This window comes from Lethenteron reissneri, chromosome 48, assembly GCF_015708825.2.
Source record: "Lethenteron reissneri isolate LAM-NWPU_2019-01 chromosome 48, ASM1570882v1, whole genome shotgun sequence".
Taxonomy (NCBI): domain Eukaryota; kingdom Metazoa; phylum Chordata; class Hyperoartia; order Petromyzontiformes; family Petromyzontidae; genus Lethenteron; species Lethenteron reissneri.
In genome coordinates, this window is record NC_083826.1 from 10163146 (window position 1) to 10181411 (window position 18266).

The window sequence follows — 18266 nt, forward strand, 5'->3', positions numbered from 1 at the left end:
GAGGGGGGGGGGGGTGAGAAATGTGACGTCACATCAAAATGCGCAACTTTAAATAAATATAGACAACACGTTCTACTTCATTAATTAGACTTTTTCATAAATGTTCTTTCCTACAACATCAGAGTGCAGCGCCACATTAAATACGCACTTCAATGACAATAGTCTAAAGCGATTTGAAGCATGTTTTATTTTTTTTGGGGGGGGGGGAGGGGGGCAGAGCTTTGTGAAGTCATATTTGAGGGGGGGGTCTGATTTTTGTGACGTCGTGTGACGGGGGGGGGTTAAAAATCGTCCAAAATCGCGTGCCGTCATTTATGGACGCCCCCTAAAGCATTTGTGGGGGGCCGACGCACGCCCCCCCCCCTGCTCCCTGTGAGCGGGCGGCGCCCACCCCCTCCACCTCGTCGGCCGCCTCTCGCTGGGCCACTTGCATTTTGGCGAGCGCTGGGGGAATAAGTAATACATTTAAAATACTTCTTTTAAAAACACGCTTTTATGAAATGTACAAGTAATGGCAGAACTCCACGACTCCAGGACGTGGCCCCGGACCGTGGCCAATTACAGCCAACGTCAGCTGACAATGGACAATTAGACCCAAGCCGAACACATAAAAATTATGTTTAAAAATATAGATGTTTTTTATGATATAATATAGCATTGTCATCAGCATGACATAAGTATACAAAGTTTGCAGTCGATACCACATCGGGAAGTGGGTTAAATTGAGTTAGAAGATTTGAGGATACGACAACAACAACAGAGTGAGTTAAAAGAAAGCGTGTAATAATGAAAATACTTTACCTCTGCCCCAGTATGCCAGTCGCGGCATTTCACCCACGTGGACCTCGGCACCGCAATATGTACCGTGAGCGTGAACCGTGCTATGGTGCATGGGCCCTTCATTGACAACCTGTTGCAGTAAAGTGCCCAGTGGTGGTCGTTGCAGCCACTGACTTGTCCGTGTGGCCTCGACCCAGATCTGTGCTCGCGATGCGCCCGACCCCATCCAGTGTTGCTACCCCCAAGGCCTCTTTAACGACATCGCATCCGTTTTGGTTTCTTGTCTTTTTAACTCACTTTTACATTTCTATTCACAAAATCAATGAGACCAGGATATCTAATTACGCCATATTAAGCAAAAACAAGCTTGAGACGGAAGAGCCGATGGCACCGAGAAAATGAAAACGCGAGGAGCAGAAATGTTTGGTATTAACTAGCAACCGACTGTCACGTCGCAGTCGGCCTCAGTCGGCAGAACCTGCTCCAGACCACGGGGGCTCCGTTCTGTTGTCGTGAACACGGTTAGCTACGTACGGTGTGAAATAAATTTAACATACTGTACGTATCTACACACAGCAGCAGGTCGATATCAGATGAACTTAACATGTTGTAAACGATGCCCTTTTCCAGCGTTGATAGAAATATTTCAAATGCCAGACATTGGCAGATTTTAGTTTCTTGCGTCAAAAGATCCTGGCAGCAGTGGGAAAGGCCAGGTTATCTCTAGCACCGCTGCTAACCTGCCGTGGTGTCCCATGAGGCTCCGTCCCGTTCAGCAAACGGCAAGGGTCAGAACTTTGGTGAGTAGGCCACTGGTGGAAGTTATTCCTTCCATAATGAAACTGGACTCTCCAAATGTGTACTGCATTGTAAAAACAAAACATGTTAATTTACAACTGAATGGATATCGTAACGTGTAAAATATGCACGCTTGGCTTGAATACCGTGACTGGCTAATCGAAACCCACAAGGTCAGGCTCAATGTCAGGACGGGTATAGAGCGTAAAACTCGGGTATGCTCCAACTCCGTTGTTTGGACAAAAGACATGTCACACGGGATGTTGCTTTAATGCAAATTCTTTAAAGGTACAAATGCATACACCGCTTCACATTCAAAAAATTCCAAATTGTACTTTTCATTTTTATTTCAAGAACCGAACGTCCACTGGAAAGCATAGGACCCATTTCAAAGTAAAAAAAATAAACACGTATTATAATATACCAACGAAAAGACAACTCCAAGTTTTCTACACGAAAAAACACATACCCATGCCACCATACATTCTGCCACATGGAGAGGTTCGCCTTTGAATGGCCGCGATTGACCCATGTTGACCCCCCATCCAGGCAATCACAAGGAAATGTCATCGTTGAATTGATAAACGTTGTGTTGTCATGGACCTGCTTGCAACCAACCATATTTCCCTCGGCGAATTCCGCATGTATGATAAACGGCGCAAGGGGAGGCAAAAATAATTTGGTAAAAAATCTGCATTCTCGCATGTCATAATTTAACTCGGTAATTAACCGCTGAAAGCTATAATACACCTTTTACACATATGTATAGATTTCAGAAAATGTATTTACCGCCGTGGCATAAACCGGCGAGTGGTGAAAATGTCCGCGGTCTTTAGACCTGGCTAGTAAAATGGTTGAGGACTGTTTGGATTCCTGCGTCTGAAGGGCATTTGCTCGTGCCTTATCGGAGGCCGGTAACGCGGTGCGTTCACATTCGGAGGCCTCGCGTGGAAGTTACCCATTTCTCTCGATTCAAAGTATGGGTTGTAATTGCCCGGATGCCCAAAGCTGGCGGAGTCTCCTTGCCAATACGGCGGCTGAGGAGGGAAGCCAGGGTGCATATACGGTGGTGGCGGCGGTGGTGCTGCTGGAGGAGGAAATCCTCGCCCGCCCCCGTGGCTTGGCCCTCGGAAACGATTGTGGAACATCGGAGGCCGGGGTCCCCAGGGTTGTCCAAAAGCATTGCCGTCATGAAAGGGCCCACGTGGCTGCATGTGGCTGAACTCAAAGTTGGGCCTTCCCCTGCCTCTGGCCCTGCCTCTGCCCCGGGGGTTGTGCTGCTGTTCCTCTGCTCGAGGAAGATGAGCTCCGGCCATTTCTGAAGAAATAAAAAAGACAACAAATATTTCACACGCGTTCATGCCTCGTAGTGTGACTAGCATTAGAATTTGCTGCCAGCCAGACTACAGTGGCTATGCGCGCCGGTTAATCTAAACTAAATTTAAAAATATATTATTTAGCCAGGTAAGGCCCACTGAGCTATATAGCACTTTTCAGAAGTGACCTGGCCACAAATGATGGCTCAACGAAGGGGCTTTTCTTCTGGAAATGTAGAGTAGCCAAATACTCTAAACACGGTAAAAACCGTGGGGAACCCAAAGTAAAAATCCACGTGACCACGGGGAAAACACGCTAACTCCAAATATACAGTGGGCATCAGGGTCGGGATTGAACCCTACGACCTCCTGTATACCAAAATGTTATTTATATTGCTGCCGAGAGGCTTTGTGTAATTATCGAGACTCACAAGATTCACGTTAGTGCACTGAAGAGTCATCACCACCCACCTGGTCGAGTGTTGGCTCTTTGTGAGTTTTTTCCTTTGGCGGCTTTCTCTTGTTCATCGTCGCTGTAGTCGACAGCCTGCAATACATTGGACGTGTTGTATGCACCAGAGCAGGACACACCCAACAACCCATTTAAATGGACATCGCACAGATGATGGCTGCTGCCTTTGGATGGGTGGAGCTCAACCGTCAAAATCAGCTTCCACATTTCAAATTGATTTGGTTGAACCAACTAAATTATAAACTAAACTATTTTCTGAGAATAGGTTTTTCCCCTTCTTTCTGGCAACAAAACAGGTGTTAAGATGTTAAAACACCAAACTGAAACCTTTTACAAGGAATCATGTCTACATTAACCACAATACTTGTGGTCAGAATGCAAACAAAAACACACTGATAATATCTGCATTGTCTTTGAAACTGTTCGGTCCACACTAGAGACGGCTTTCTTTCGAGCCTGGTTTCAAACGGTGTTAGACCAGAGGACAGTAGCCAAAAAAAGGTTGAGTTATCGATGATCGTATTATCATGCCTATTCAGTCCATAATGAACATCATTAATTATAAATCTATGTTATTTTCATGGCGACACAACGTTACTCATGAACGTTGAGTTTTTGTTGTTGTTTGTACTTGTGCACTGTTGCCAACACAGCAGCACCAGCAGCAGCACCAGCAGCATTACAAAACTGTTTCAAGAGCCAGAACCTTTAATCAGGAACTTGTGGACAGAAAAGAAACAAACATACCTCGGGAGGCGGCTCGATGTCATCCTTCCAAGAAGCATCTGAACCTTTGAGTCTGATGGAAAAAACACATTGCAAGAGAAATTCTTGACTTTTAAAATGTCATTGTTTTTTTTCTCTCAATATAGAGCAAATGATTTGTGTGCGGCATTTGCATAAAAAAAAAATTGTATTTATGAAATAATTCCTTACCGTTTCAGTTTTTCCGTAAAGATATACTGAGTGTAGTCCGTCATTTCCGGGGTACAGTAGAGAGTGGTGCCAGTCGCGATGCCCTTTTGGGTGACGTCGTCTGCCGAATTGAAGCGCAGGGAGTAGAACGGGTGGGTGACGGGCCCAAAGGTCTCAAACACCTGCGGCACACGAGAGACGCACGCTTGCACATGAGAGACTCACACTCACACCAGAGACTCACACACCAGAGACTCACACACGGAGACTCACTCACACACCAGAGACTCACACACGGAGACTCACTCACACATCAGAGACTCACACTCAGAGACTCACTCACACACCAGAGACTCACACTCAGAGACTCACTCACACACCAGAGACTCACACTCACACACGGAGACTCACACTCACACACCAGAGACTCACACACGGAGACTCACTCACACACCAGAGACTCACACTCACACACGAGAGACGCACGCTTGCACACGAGAGACTCACACTCACACACGAGAGACTCACACTCACACCAGAGACTCACACTCACACACCAGAGACTCACACACGGAGACTCACTCACACACCAGAGACTCACACTCACACACCAGAGACTCACACTCACACACCAGAGACGCATGCTTGCACACGAGAGACTCACACTCACACACGGAGACTCACACTCACACACCAGAGACTCACACACGGAGACTCACTCACACACCAGAGACTCACACTCACACACCAGAGACTCACACTCACACACCAGAGACGCACACTTGCACACGAGAGACGCGCGCTTGCACATGGACGAGCGGTTTGCAAAAACAAAAACCCACGGTCGTACGTCATCACCGGTGGGGGGGAAGAGTGTTCTCTGATGTAAAGGCGCTCTCTCGCTCTCTCGCTCTCTTACACCCACAGCGAAGCGCATCGCGCGATTTTGGTTACAAGGAGGCGCACGGCGGAATATCCGAATGCACACAGGCAGTGGCCTACATGCAAACAGGTGGGCCTCATCAGGCACACGCACCGCGGCCGCGCTGCGCCAAAGGAGTCTGCGGCTCAACTTGGAAAACCAATTTTTGCCCGCGGATAAATTATTCCGTAATTATTGTTATTGCGCCCGTTTTTTTTCACCCCCCAGAAAAGTCAACAACCCTAATGATGAAAATTTACCTGGAAATCACTTCACTGCGATTTACATGGCAGCAACATCATGCCCTGGTACAGGAAACTTACTAAAAACTATCATTTTTTTTTATTTTACCAGGCAAGGCCCACTGAGCTATTTCGCTCTTTTTCAGAAGCAACCTACCCACAAACGATAGCTCAACAAAGTGCCTTATCACGTGGATATGTATAGCTGCCAAATACAGTAGAACCTCAGAGATCGAACGCACCAGAACTCGAACAAATCGGTGTTCCGAACGATATTTCCGAACATTTTTTGCCCCAGAAACCGAACGAAATTCAGAGGTCGAACGGGCAATCGCTACTTGAAAGAACCTGTACGGCTGAGACGCGTATGGCCAGCATGCATGACGCTTGCCCAGACAAAGGTTTTACCGTATGAGAGGCAGAAACAAACCTCTTTAGGTAAGTTTTTAGTTAGAAAGAGCTCAAGTGACTCACAGTTAGTGGCAGAAAAGAGGCACAAAAGAGAAAGAACCCCAGAAGGGAAGTTACCCATTGTTATTATGGAAGGAGCTCCCCTTCCAAACAATAACACCACCTCCTCCTCCTCACCACCTTCCACTCAAGCCATCAACTCTCGTTACTACAGGTAAAGTGAAGTTCAATGTTCATTTACTTCATTTATTCCATATATTTATTCCATTTATTTATTGTGTTTCTTGTTGTTTTGTATGATTTTATGCATGTAATTACTGTAAACTTCGTGTAAAAATGCTTTATAATGAGAGAGTTCTTGTGTCTGGAACCCATTAATGTAATTTACATTAATTCTTATGGGGAAAATGAATTCGGTGTTCGAACAAATCGGTGTTCGAAAGGCTTTCTGTAACGAATTAAGTTCAATCTCCGGGGTACCACTGTACTCTAAACGCATGATTCTAAATGTGGAGGTGAAAAACCGGAGAACCCGGAGAAAATTCCACGTGACCACGGGGAGAAAACTCCAAATATACAGGCATCAAGGGTTGGGATCGAAAACGACCACCTGCATAATAGGCGAGGGAGTTAATATCTCACCAGGATCCTCCGGATAAAAAGAGTCGTTGAGACTCAGTCAGGCTTTCCTAGGTAACCAAGCGGATTGATAATAATAATAATAGAGTGCTGTATGCCTTTGCATGGCGGTATGGCCAGCGTTGTTTGCAGGTTGGCATTAGAAGTAAAATCAAATAAATGTTACTACAGCGGTGGTCGTGAAGGCAGAGTCGCTCGGCGTACATCCCAGCCGCACAGTAGGCAGGTCTGTTATCGACTTCGCACGGCTCGCGGCAATGATGAACACACGATCGCGGACCTCAGTCCAGTTGCGACGCGCGATGAAGACGGGAACGGCGTGCCTACCTTCCCAACGGACTTTCTGTCCGACGAGAAGAGCAACGTGTCTTCGTTGAGTGGAGACTTGTCTTTTAAGGACTCCACGACCACTGAAATGTGCATGGGAGAGGCGGGGGTGGGGGGTCAGAGGGGGTTCAGGTGGATCAATCGGGTTTCGTGGAGTGAAGAGGGTGGATTTTTTGGAAAACGAAGAGCAAATATTTCACAAAACGCAATGGATTCATGGAGGTGAAAGAACATGCCAAAAATAAAAGGCTTTTTTAGTTTATTCCCCCAGTTCTATCCTGATTGTGATATCGGTGTCACATCATCAAGCTATAAACTCAACTATAAACTACTGATATTTTACCAGGTACGGCCTACTTGACCTATGTAGCTCTTTTTCAGACGTGACCTGGCTATCACAAACGACAGCGCAACGAAGTGGATTATCGTGTGGAAATTTACAGCAGCCAAATACCCTAAAGGCATGTTGATTATAAATGTGGAGACAAAAATGCACGCGACCACGGGCAGAACATGCAAACTCCAAATATACAGGCATCGTCAGAGCCGGGATCGGACCGATGACCTGTATAACAGGCAAAATAGTTAACATCTCGCCACCGTGGCGCCCAACGACATCTTCAAACATTCAAGTCCATTCTCTCATCGAGCAGTGCAACCCTTCTTCGTGTTAGGTTATGGCCCACGGAAGCCGATGTCAGAGCTACCTCCGAGATCCCCTTAAAGCCACCTCCGTTCCACGCAGAAAAGGGGCAGCACTCTACGCACTCCGCCAGCCACGATGCGTTTTATTTGCGCGCGATTGTTGGTGACCGAGCTGAGACCATTAACTCGCTGCACTTGACGCACCTGGATTAATCACGGGCGTCTGCCCGGACTGAAACCTAGGTTGCGGGCTCAGCACTCCGACCTCTGAGCCCACCCGGTGGCCTCTCCTAAGAAACGAGGTCTTCAGAGGCTCTGCGAGGTTGGTGCCCCTCATGACATCCCATGTTCTAGCGGCCGCGACGAGAACCGAGAGCGCGCTGTGCCGACAAGAGTTCCATTCCGAGGCACGACGCCCCCCCCCCACACCGTGACACAACACGCAAGAAGCGACACGGCCCCCTTGTCAAATCCTACTGCCGGACGAGGGCCTCCGTTACTCGCAGAGGTCACTCGTCCATACGTCACTAACGGCCGGCCAGTGCGGGTCGGTAACATTTATGGAGCGTGCGACGGTGGCGTTCGCTGCGCTGTCCTCTGCCGAGCACGCAGCGCTGTGACGAGTCAACTCCACAAACCTCGACACACGTGTGTGGGCGCACCGCCTATACCAAGAAACTAGTACAGGCAGTCCTCAACTTGTGAACAGCCGGACTTACGACCGGTTCGCATTAAGAATGGGATCTTGGGAACAAATTAAGTTCGTAAGTCGATGAGTGTCCGCATCTCGTTCCCACTGTGCAACCGAGCCAGGCCGGTGCAACCATGGAGACACCAAGGTGACACCAAGTCATCTTTTTCCACTGCACAACCAGAGCCGTGCCACTGACATGACACGCAACAAACACATTACGATGCCAGCATCCCACGTTTAAGCGTACCGACTGATGCAACAAATACGACTCAAATAGCGCAACGTGCGGCGGTAACGATGAACCGCTTCGCCTCCCTGCACTGACCAGCGTGGTGAAGTATGGTCAAACGACTACGACAACCGACAAGGTGCTGGGATGCCTTCATCCAATAGCGGGTTGATGACAAAGTGTTTTGATAATTAAAATCGTTCCAAACTCCTCTAGAGCACAGCAAAGAACAAATGCACTGAATAAGGGAAAACATTGCCAATGCAATCAGCAATGTTCCGGTGGCCTGTAGGATTTCATCAGTTCTGCTTAACGCTTTGAATATAAAAAAATGAGCTCGGGTGTTTTGTTGAACGGTGATATATCAGTAATGTAATTAGCAAAAGCGTATATGTAATTGACAGGGAACTCACCTAGTTGGCCCAGGAGGCTGGTGACCACCCCAATTGGCTCCATTTTGACATCTTCGGGAATCTCGATGGTGACCTCGGGCACAGGCGGCAGGTCCTGAGGACAGCGAGCGCACACAGCGGACGGGCGGTCACCACTCACGTCGCGTCTCTCTCGCTCGCGCGCAGACGCAGTCATCCACACCAACACATCCGGGAATTACTCGCGTGAACACGCACAAAGGAAACGCACTCGGTTACCCTCAAGGCAGTTGTCATTATCACCATCATCGGGACATCACCAAACACCTCGAGACCCAAACACCCACACCCCGAGGAGTCATCTCTCAGTCCTACAATGAAACAATCCACCTCGAGCCTGCATGCTGATTCCATTGCTCCATCCCCATGGTGCATGTTCCCCTGGACGCGTTACCTTCACTCACAGCCATGCGTGAATTACATTACAGCTTAGACGTCGAATGATACTAAACGAAAAACAATCCTTCACTTTACCAGGTCAGGCTCACCAAGCTATATAGTTATTCTTCAGAAGCGAACTGGCCATAAATGCTCGCTCAATGAAGTGGCTCATCATGTGGACATTTATAGCAGGCAAATATTCGAAACGTGTGATGTCGATTCTAAATGTGGTAGGAAAAATGAGAGAAAAATCCACACAGCCACGGGGAGAACACCCACACTCCAAATATACAGCAGGCATCACGGTCGGGATCGAACCCACGACCTCCTGCATAACAGGTGAGGTAGTCAACATCTCGCTACTGCACGATCCTTACCACTTAAATTCATGTAAACACAGTAATCCTATCTCCCAGTATAATCCCAAGCATGCATCTCTCCACGCTTCTCTGCACACCCTGAATCTTTTGCTTCCCATCTTTGTGTCAGTGTCCATGCGCGTCTGGCCCACCGCAGGTAACAAAGCACCAATTAAGTTCCCTCTCCAGACACATCGGCACGTCGCTTTGCATGAACGAGGACAACCCGCTCCCCGTTGTTTTAATCATGATGATGTTGTGACTGTGACCCACGGCTGGCCTGCAGTAGCTGCCCCAGGCTCAACACACCGGAGATTTTTTTTCTTCTTCCACTTGTCCTTCTGACAAGACCGTCCCCAGTTTCTGAGCAAAGTTATCGTTGTTTCGCCGACAATTTGATCTTGGATCCAACGTTGGGTGCCGAATTCGTGACCGCTTTTTTTCTCCTTCTGACAATTTCCTGAAGTTCATTGCCAATTGGCGTCGCTTCAAGGACCACGTCGTCAACACACATCAGGGGCGGTTCAAGTTTTTCTCCATCGATTTCTCCAATCAAATATTGGGGGGAAAAAAACCCATTTCCACCCTCACGGTGACCAACTGTCAAACTCAACACATTCACCAATAAGTGACCTTAAAATTAAATAAAAACACAATAGTTATGTCTGTATTTATAAATTCTTCCACACTGTACGTAGCCAACCGTGCTTATCGTAAGTGCGGGGGCAATGGCCGCTCTTCATAGGACATTCAAAAATGTGCTATGAAGAAGGATAAGAGGAAGGGTCATATTATATACTTTTCCTTTTAAGGCCACAGTGTTATGGATAAACGTGTTGAGTTTTGTTTGTTGTGCTTTGTGCACCCCTGTCAAAGCAGCAGCATCACCAGATGACTTTGTGACTGTGAGGAAGTTAAAGCCGTTGTAGTTGCGTCAGTAATTTTGTGAGGAATGGCATGACCGCGCGGGGTGATATGAATAAATGAATGGGTAGAATTTTCCAGAGGATCGACATCAATGAGATAGCGTCCCTAGACGCACCGACATCCAATGGTGTGTGAGCTCAAGCCATATTGTCGAATAAATAATTAAACACTGAGGAAGCAATTATCTCACGCTAATTACTGAATAATTAACAGTGCATTTATAATAAATGTCTACAACCCATTCGCTCGCACGTCACGGCCAACACTGTGCCTTCATTTTCACGTTGTTTTATTTACCAATTAAAAAAATATATATCTTGCCGAAAATGTTTTAGTATATTAAACTTTTTGAGACATGAACGACTTGACACTGAATTTAATAATAATAAGTAGCAATTGTCAACTCACTTCCCTCGGGCCCGCCAGCAGAAGAATAACCATCAGCGGAGTAAAAAAATAATCAAGAAACACCCTGGGTGGTGGTGGTGGTGGCACCGACTATGCTGCACGTGGCCTGTGACCCGGCATCGCTGTGGAGCCAGCAGCGAGCGTTGGCGGACCATTGCACAAACAAAGTGCCTGCCACAAATGATCCACAATACCTTGCTGATCTCGTCAAGGAGCATAAATCATCACGCGAACTCCGGTCATCCCCCAAGCAGCAGCAGCGTGTGGCTCACCATCGAACAAAGACTGCATCGCTCGCTTTCATATGCGCTTCTGCGGCTGTCTGGAACGTTCTTTCTTCCGATATTAGGAAGCCACGGGAGGTATGCACTAATAAATCATTCATATTGAAAACTTATATCTTTAGAATTGCTCTTTGTGTATCGTTTGTTGTCCTTACACCAAACCTCCAACAACGGCTGGCTACGTACATACAAACGTTGCAAAACTCCCTTCTCGTTGGGTATCAAGCTGCCGTACCCTGGCTCACCAGAAGAAGGCGATAACAGCCAAGTGCGGACTTATCTCCATTTGTCCTATCTGTACAGGATAGAAAGCTGCCCCGTCACATGCGTGGGTTTTCTCCGGGTGCTCCGGTTTCCTTCCGCATGCATAAACTCATCAATTGGTTGGAAGCATCTTAACCCTTTCCCGTTACGATCACGTACGTGTACGTGTAGGTCATCGTACGTGTACGTCACATACGATGACGTACACGGAACTGGACATGCGGGAGGGCATGTGGCACAGTTTGCCACCAGCTATCGTGGAGTGCGGCCGTGTCGCTACAATTCTCTGCAGCGAGTAAAATGTCTTTAAAAACAGCGGCGCTATGCCTCTAAATGAAATAACGCCGAGCCACTCGCACGTTCCGAAATTCAACACTCACCAAACCCTGCAACTTGCAGACATCTCGGAATGGGAAAGTGTTACCGTAAAAAACAAATAGCAGCAAGGCTTTCCTGAAAAAACGAGTCCTTGGACTTCAACGTGGCTTCCTGGGTAAATAAATAACAATTATGACTTTGTGAAATATTTAATTTGCAGTAGAAAGCCAATGTTGGAATTCTCTCATTTGCAATTCAGAGTGCGTGAGCCAAGCAGGTCGTTCTTTGCTTGAGTGCTTTATCGCAGAGGCTGGCAATTCCCCTGCTCTGGTTTAATGCTTTGGCTCTTCACACTGAAATCTGACCATTTCGTTTTTTTATAATTCTTCTGATGAGAAGACGCTGTTGATAAAGAGGTCGCGAGAAGAACGGGCCCTCTTCACGAGTTCCCTCGTGAAGAGGGCCCGACGTTCACCATCCTAAATACCGCTGAACAGTGCCGTTAATGGCAAGCACCAATTATAATTATTTTCATGAGACTGCAAAATTTACAGACCAAACATCACTGTGCAATATTCTCAACTGATTCAGTATACCACCATAGCGCTATACTGGACACAACATTCAATCAATTGTACACACACGTATACAGTTAAGCTACATTTTTAAAGGCTATATAGACCGAACGCTGAACTCGATCAAGTACAGCGGTGAATGGGTTGATAAATATCAAAAACACATGACGCGGGTCTCCGCGCGCGATTTGCAGGCGGCTCACAAGTGGGAGCTGCTTGCGAACAAGCAGCACGGCACGACACGGCACGGCACGTTCGGGATGCAGCGGAGCATAAAAACAAACACTGAAACCGTCCCCCACCTCCAGGTCCAGCTCGCCCTTCACTTTCACTTTCGGCACCGACTTGGAGGAAAAATAATCGTCTCCAAACTCGAAATCGTCGGCGACCGGTGTTGGCGATGCTGAGGACAGGGACGAGGTTGACTCGTCAGACGAATCGCTGCCAAAGGACGCAAACAGGAGGCAGATTAGACGCCACAGCTCAAACTCCCGCCCAGCGCAGCGCTGTGAATAAAGCGAACATGTACGGTGCACTCTTCCCTGTGAGCTACGCTCAACGTCAGGTAGTCTGCATGTATGTACATATGTTGAACTTCCTTCGCGCCGGACGTAGCCAACCGTGCTAATCGGAGGTGTCTGCAGACAGGCGCCTAAAATCATGGGTGTAGCAACGCAGGCAGAGGTGCATACATTATCATCAATTCTGAAGCTCGCAGCCACGTGCACTGAACCACGTGTGTAAGCGGCAACGTTCGTTTCAATTGCACGAAGCTCTGTACCCGTGGCACACCACGGGAAGGGAAGTAGAGCCAATGCATCAGAAGAGAAAAAATGAGCGGGATGGAAGGCCGGGACAGAAGTCCCCAAGACGAACAAAGAGGAGGGCACGGCTCGAGATGAGCAGCAGGGAGGCCGAGGAGGAGAGCTGGGCAGCAGGAGAGGGAATGACTGGGCCAAGGTGTCAGGGATGAGAGGGTGATGATGAGAGGGAAGGGAAGAGAAGGAGAGAACGAGCGAGCAGGAATAAGTTGCATGGAGCGGCGTCTGTTTTCACTGGGGGCGCGGAGAGGAGAGGGATAAGCAAAACAAATGAAAAGACAAAAACACAGAAAATATAAGTCATTAACGCTGTTGTGGAACATATAAAGAAACTAGATAAGGAGACAAGTCAATTCCACAAATCAGTCTCTCCACTTAGAACATAAGTATACCGTTTACACAATCCATCGGCCCCACGACCTTCTGGGAATGCATCGTTTCAGCAGCATTGATCCGGCACAAGAAACAATGGACCGATCTTGACATGCAGTGGGCTCACCAGCAGTGGCAAGCTCGCTTGAACCACTGGTGCACTGCCAGATGCCACAGGCGAGGACACTCCCCTTCAGTCATGGGTCCTCCCAGAAGGCCATGGGGCCCGATGGGTTGTGTAAGGAATCCTTTTACATTTGACATGAACAGAGTCTCACCTGTCTTCAGCTGCACGGTCTGGGATTAATTTTACATCCATCTCTTCCGAGTCGGTGGCCACCACTTCTTTCTGAAACGGTAACTCCCCTTGTCCACACAAGGGCCCCTTGGGAAGTTCACTTCCCGACATATCGACCGATTCTTGAGGAGAAACGTCTGCTTCTGACGTTACAACGATCGCACTGCTGGATTCGCCCGTGTCTCTTAATTCACCCTGTACGCCCATTTGCGGTGTGTCGAATTGTGGCACTGCTAAATCAGAACTCATAAGCTCTTGTGGTTGTATAAGCAGAGTCCCAGATGTGTTATTTTCATCTAAACTTTCCTCATATTTCTTTTGGCCTTCTGAACAGACCTCTGAAATTGAATCTTCACAATCCATCTTGGTTTGTTCTGTAATAATAAAAACAAGAAGTTTTTTAAAACATGCGAAAACATAGAAACCGATGAACTGAATAAAAAAATACATACAAGATCTGTTCCAACTTTTATCCCCAAAGGCAGAGAAAGCTCGTCAAGTTTATAACATCGGAGATCACAGGAGATTGATTGGCAAGTCTGAGTAATTAATGGAATGTTTTATCATGTTTTGCTTTATGTAATCGTTGACGCAAATTGCATCTCAAAATTGCTGAGGATGCACAGACGAGCTGGAAGGCAGCCAAGCCAGGAGTCGGAGCAACCAACAATTGCCCTCTGGGGTTCTCTACGTGGACGTATTGGCGGTACACCAGTGCAGCATAACAACGCACCGGTGCTCATAAAACAGTGTGACGATGTCGCTGTTGCCCTCCTTGAGTGAGCTGCAGGACTCTCCATCAGAAGTTGCACTTAGATTCAGCAGCTGCTTTGCAATTCGAACGTGTGGCGACACCACGAGTCGTAATCTGTTGATGCCACCGTCCGCCAAGAAACGATTCCGGAAATGAATCGAGGAATCGTCCGACCAATTCTAGGGCAGGAGGAGTCATTCTCGCTGCCTTCGGAACACGGAGCAACCAATCGTCATCAGGCTGGGTGCTGCTATACGGCAACAGACTGTGACGCTTCTTGGTGTTCAGCTGCTCGTAAACATTCGTCTTCCGACTGCTCCGACATGAAGAGAACCGATTTTTACGCTCCCCAGAAGATTTTCTGACCGGGTTTGCGAATTGCGGGAAAATTAATGACTGAAAAATTTATATATTGAGACATTTTCAGCCAATTCATGAGTACTTACACGTGGGAGGAAACTGGAGATGGAACAGATGCACATTTAGAAACATGCGTTTAAATTATTTTGGCTGCTATAAATTTCCACATGATGAGCCACTACGATGAGCTATCATTTGTGGCCAGGTCACCTCTGAAAAAGAAGGAAATAGCTCAGCAGGCTTCACCTGGTAAAATAAAAAGTTTAGTTGACATTTTTTGTGATTTTCTTACCTTTCCTATACTTTGCACTGTGATCGTGTTTTTGTATGGTTCGTTGTGACTTTCTAACCTGCCCCGACTGGACATCTGTAAAAAGAGCTTTTTCAATCTTGACTAAAAGCTTTAGTGACTGCAGAAATTCATATAATTTGGGTCTTTCGGTAAAGGCACGCAGATACGTGACTTTACCGAAAGACCCAAAGAATAAGAGGGCTTCATAGCTCCACCAAATCTCACCTCCGCAGTGCTGGCTTACAGGCCCGCGCAGCCACCAACCATCCAGGACACAGGGTCCCAGGCATTACAAAACAAAACCAATGTACAAGAGAGCCCCCCCTACATCTTCCTCCCGAGACATTCCCAGGTAAGTGACAAACTTCCCCACGTCCCTGTGAGAGTGCAGACAAGCGGGGAGGGGGTGGCATGGTGGGGATGTGGAGTCTCTACCTCCAGTGTCACTCATGGCCGCTCTCAAAGCGTTCCTCTCTGTGTGGGTGACGCGGGATCGCGGCGATGCCACGTGTCTGTCGCCTTGGGGACACCTTGGCAGACACGAGGTGTGGGACATGGACATTCAGTGACAGGTTATCAAACAACCGATGAGCATTTCGATATCTGGATCGAAAAGCGTAGCACTTTTAAAATAATAAAAATAGGGAGATTGATCCATCTGAGGCAGATACAGATTTTACCCGATACACCGGATCTGATGACACACGCAGCTCAATAGGATAAAATGAAGGGTGCAGCATGTTGACAGTCCGACAAGCTCCCCCCTGTTTAACCTTAACAGACTGTTGGGCAAGTGCTGTTAGCGAGCACCTATTAAGGCCGGCACGGCACACGAGGGGGTGGGGTGGCCAGCACCATGCCTGGCTGCCTTTGTCTCCCCAGTGACGATGTTTACACACCGCACCAGGTACTCATTTGAGTCTACTTTGGGGAGGTCCAGGAACGGTTCAGATAAAGTCATCGGTGTTGGCCGTGAGCGGGAATCGATCTCGAGTCGCCAGGTTCGTATCGCAGCGTGTTCACCGCTACTCCACCGCTCCCCCCTAAACACATCCACAGTGGTACCGTATGAGGGCATATGAACATACTACACACGTGAATTCATGTACACAATAACTAAAGTAGCGAATGCACGTATAATAAATACATAATAAACAAAGGTGGTCCGTTGTACGAAACGCAAAGTGGAATTCGAGCGGAGTGAGAGTCTTGAGTGAGACATTCTGCAGCCAGACAGTCTCGGGTGAGGTGGATTAGTGAGGCGATCTCGAGCAAGGCAGTAGAGATCGAGTCAGATTGGAGAGGCAGTCTGGAGCGAGGCGGTGTGTGGTATGTGTGGAGCGAGGCGGTGGTGTGTGTATAGTGAGGTGGTGTGTGTATAGTGAGGTGGTGTGTGTGGCGAGGTGGTGTGTGTGGAGCGAGGCAGTCTGGAGCAATGCGGTGTGTGGAGCGAGGCGGTCTGGAGGCAGTCTGGAGCGAGGCGGTGGTGGTGTGTGTGGTGAGGCGGTGTGTGGAGCGAGGTGGCGGTGTGTGTAGTGAGACGATGGTGGTGTGTGTAGTGAGACGATGGTGGTGTGTGTAGTGAGACGATGGCGGTGTGTGTAGTGAGACGATGGTGGTGTGTGTAGTGAGGCGGTGTGCGGTGTGTATAGCGAGGCAGTATAGCGAGGCGGTGTGTATAATGAGGCAGTATAGTGAGGTGGTGTGTGGAGCGAGGCGGTGTGTGGAGCGAGGCGGTGTGTATAATGAGGCAGTATAGTGAGGTGGTGTGTGGAGCGAGGCGGTGTGTGGAGCGAGGCGGTGTGTATAGCGAGGCGGTGTGTATAGCGAGGCGGTGTGTATAGCGAGGCGGTGTGTATAGCGAGGCGGTGTGTATAGCGAGGCGGTGTGTATAGCGAGGCGGTGTGTATAGCGAGGCGGTGTGTATAGCGAGGCGGTGTGTATAGCGAGGCGGTGTGTATAGCGAGGCAGTATAGCGAGGTGGCGTGTGGAGCGAGGCGGTGTGTGGAGTCACTCACGCTGCTCCACCTCCACGTGCGTAGTGCGACGCGGCAAGGCCCAAGAGTCCGCGGTGATTTGATGAGTCTTTATTCCCGGTCCAACAATTGCATTTTCAACTAAGGGTCCGTGGTGATTTGCATCAAGGCCGTAGCCATGGAGTTAACATTGGGGGGACCAAATTTGAAAAATAATTTCCTGCCAAAATATTAAAAAATTCACTAACACATGGGATGGACTTCTTTTTATTTACAATAATGTCTAATAGTGTAATGTATTACATTGCTCTGTTTTTACTTTTCTACCATTTATTGTTTCATTGTATGTAATGGCAGAGTTTAGGGATTAATAAAGTACAACCATAACCACAATCATATAAACAGAAATCTATGCATTGATTTATATGAAGACAAGTCCAGATATTGTTGCCAAGGTTTAGCAAATTTTGTTTTTATTTACATAGCATAGCAATTGTTTTTTTTATACCAAAATATTGGGGGGACATTTTGAGCATATTTGAATATTGGGGAGGATGTGTGTCCCCGCCCCCCCCCCCCCACCAATATATATATATGACTAGCTGTACTACCCGGCTTCGCCCGAGACTTGGATTCACCACGCCCGACCGCCTTTGTCTCCCCAGTGGCGATGTTCACACACCACACCACTTACTCGTTTGAGGCTGAGTCGACCTAGGGGAGGCCCAGGACCGGTTAAAATAATCGTCACCGGTGGTGGCCCCGTGACCTCCTGCCAGCGGGCGTTCGACACTTCACGTGGCCTCAAGGTGCACATAGCCTGGCACAAGCGTCGTGGTGACGTTACCGCCACTTAGTGGCGAATGGTGGTTGTTGTTGTGTGTAGGGTTGTGTGTGTAGGGTTGTGTGTGTAGGTGTGTGTGTGTGCAGTAGGGGGCACAGGTGGTGCATTGGGCCAGTCATCTCAATCAGTCGACCCATGGCACCTGGGTCTGCCCCGTGTCGTTAAACCCGCCACCACCCGACACAGCCAATGAACAAGGGTCGTCACGTGAA

At 48.1% G+C, this 18266-nt stretch overlaps 1 protein-coding gene across 1 annotated transcript; it reads right to left on the reverse strand.

Moving 5' to 3' along the window:
• Positions 1–1829: 1829 nt before the first annotated feature.
• On the reverse strand, positions 1830–17304 carry NAF1 (nuclear assembly factor 1 ribonucleoprotein). Its single transcript, XM_061571800.1, has 10 exons — positions 17253–17304; positions 15670–15764; positions 13809–14202; positions 12640–12778; positions 8804–8897; positions 6823–6905; positions 4303–4463; positions 4114–4165; positions 3366–3441; positions 1830–2896 (listed from the first exon to the last, which is right to left on the reverse strand). Exons 2-10 carry the CDS (start codon positions 15683–15685, stop codon positions 2421–2423), a joined length of 1491 nt encoding a protein of 496 aa, XP_061427784.1. The 5' UTR covers positions 15686–15764; positions 17253–17304; the 3' UTR covers positions 1830–2420.
• Positions 17305–18266: the final 962 nt, after the last annotated feature.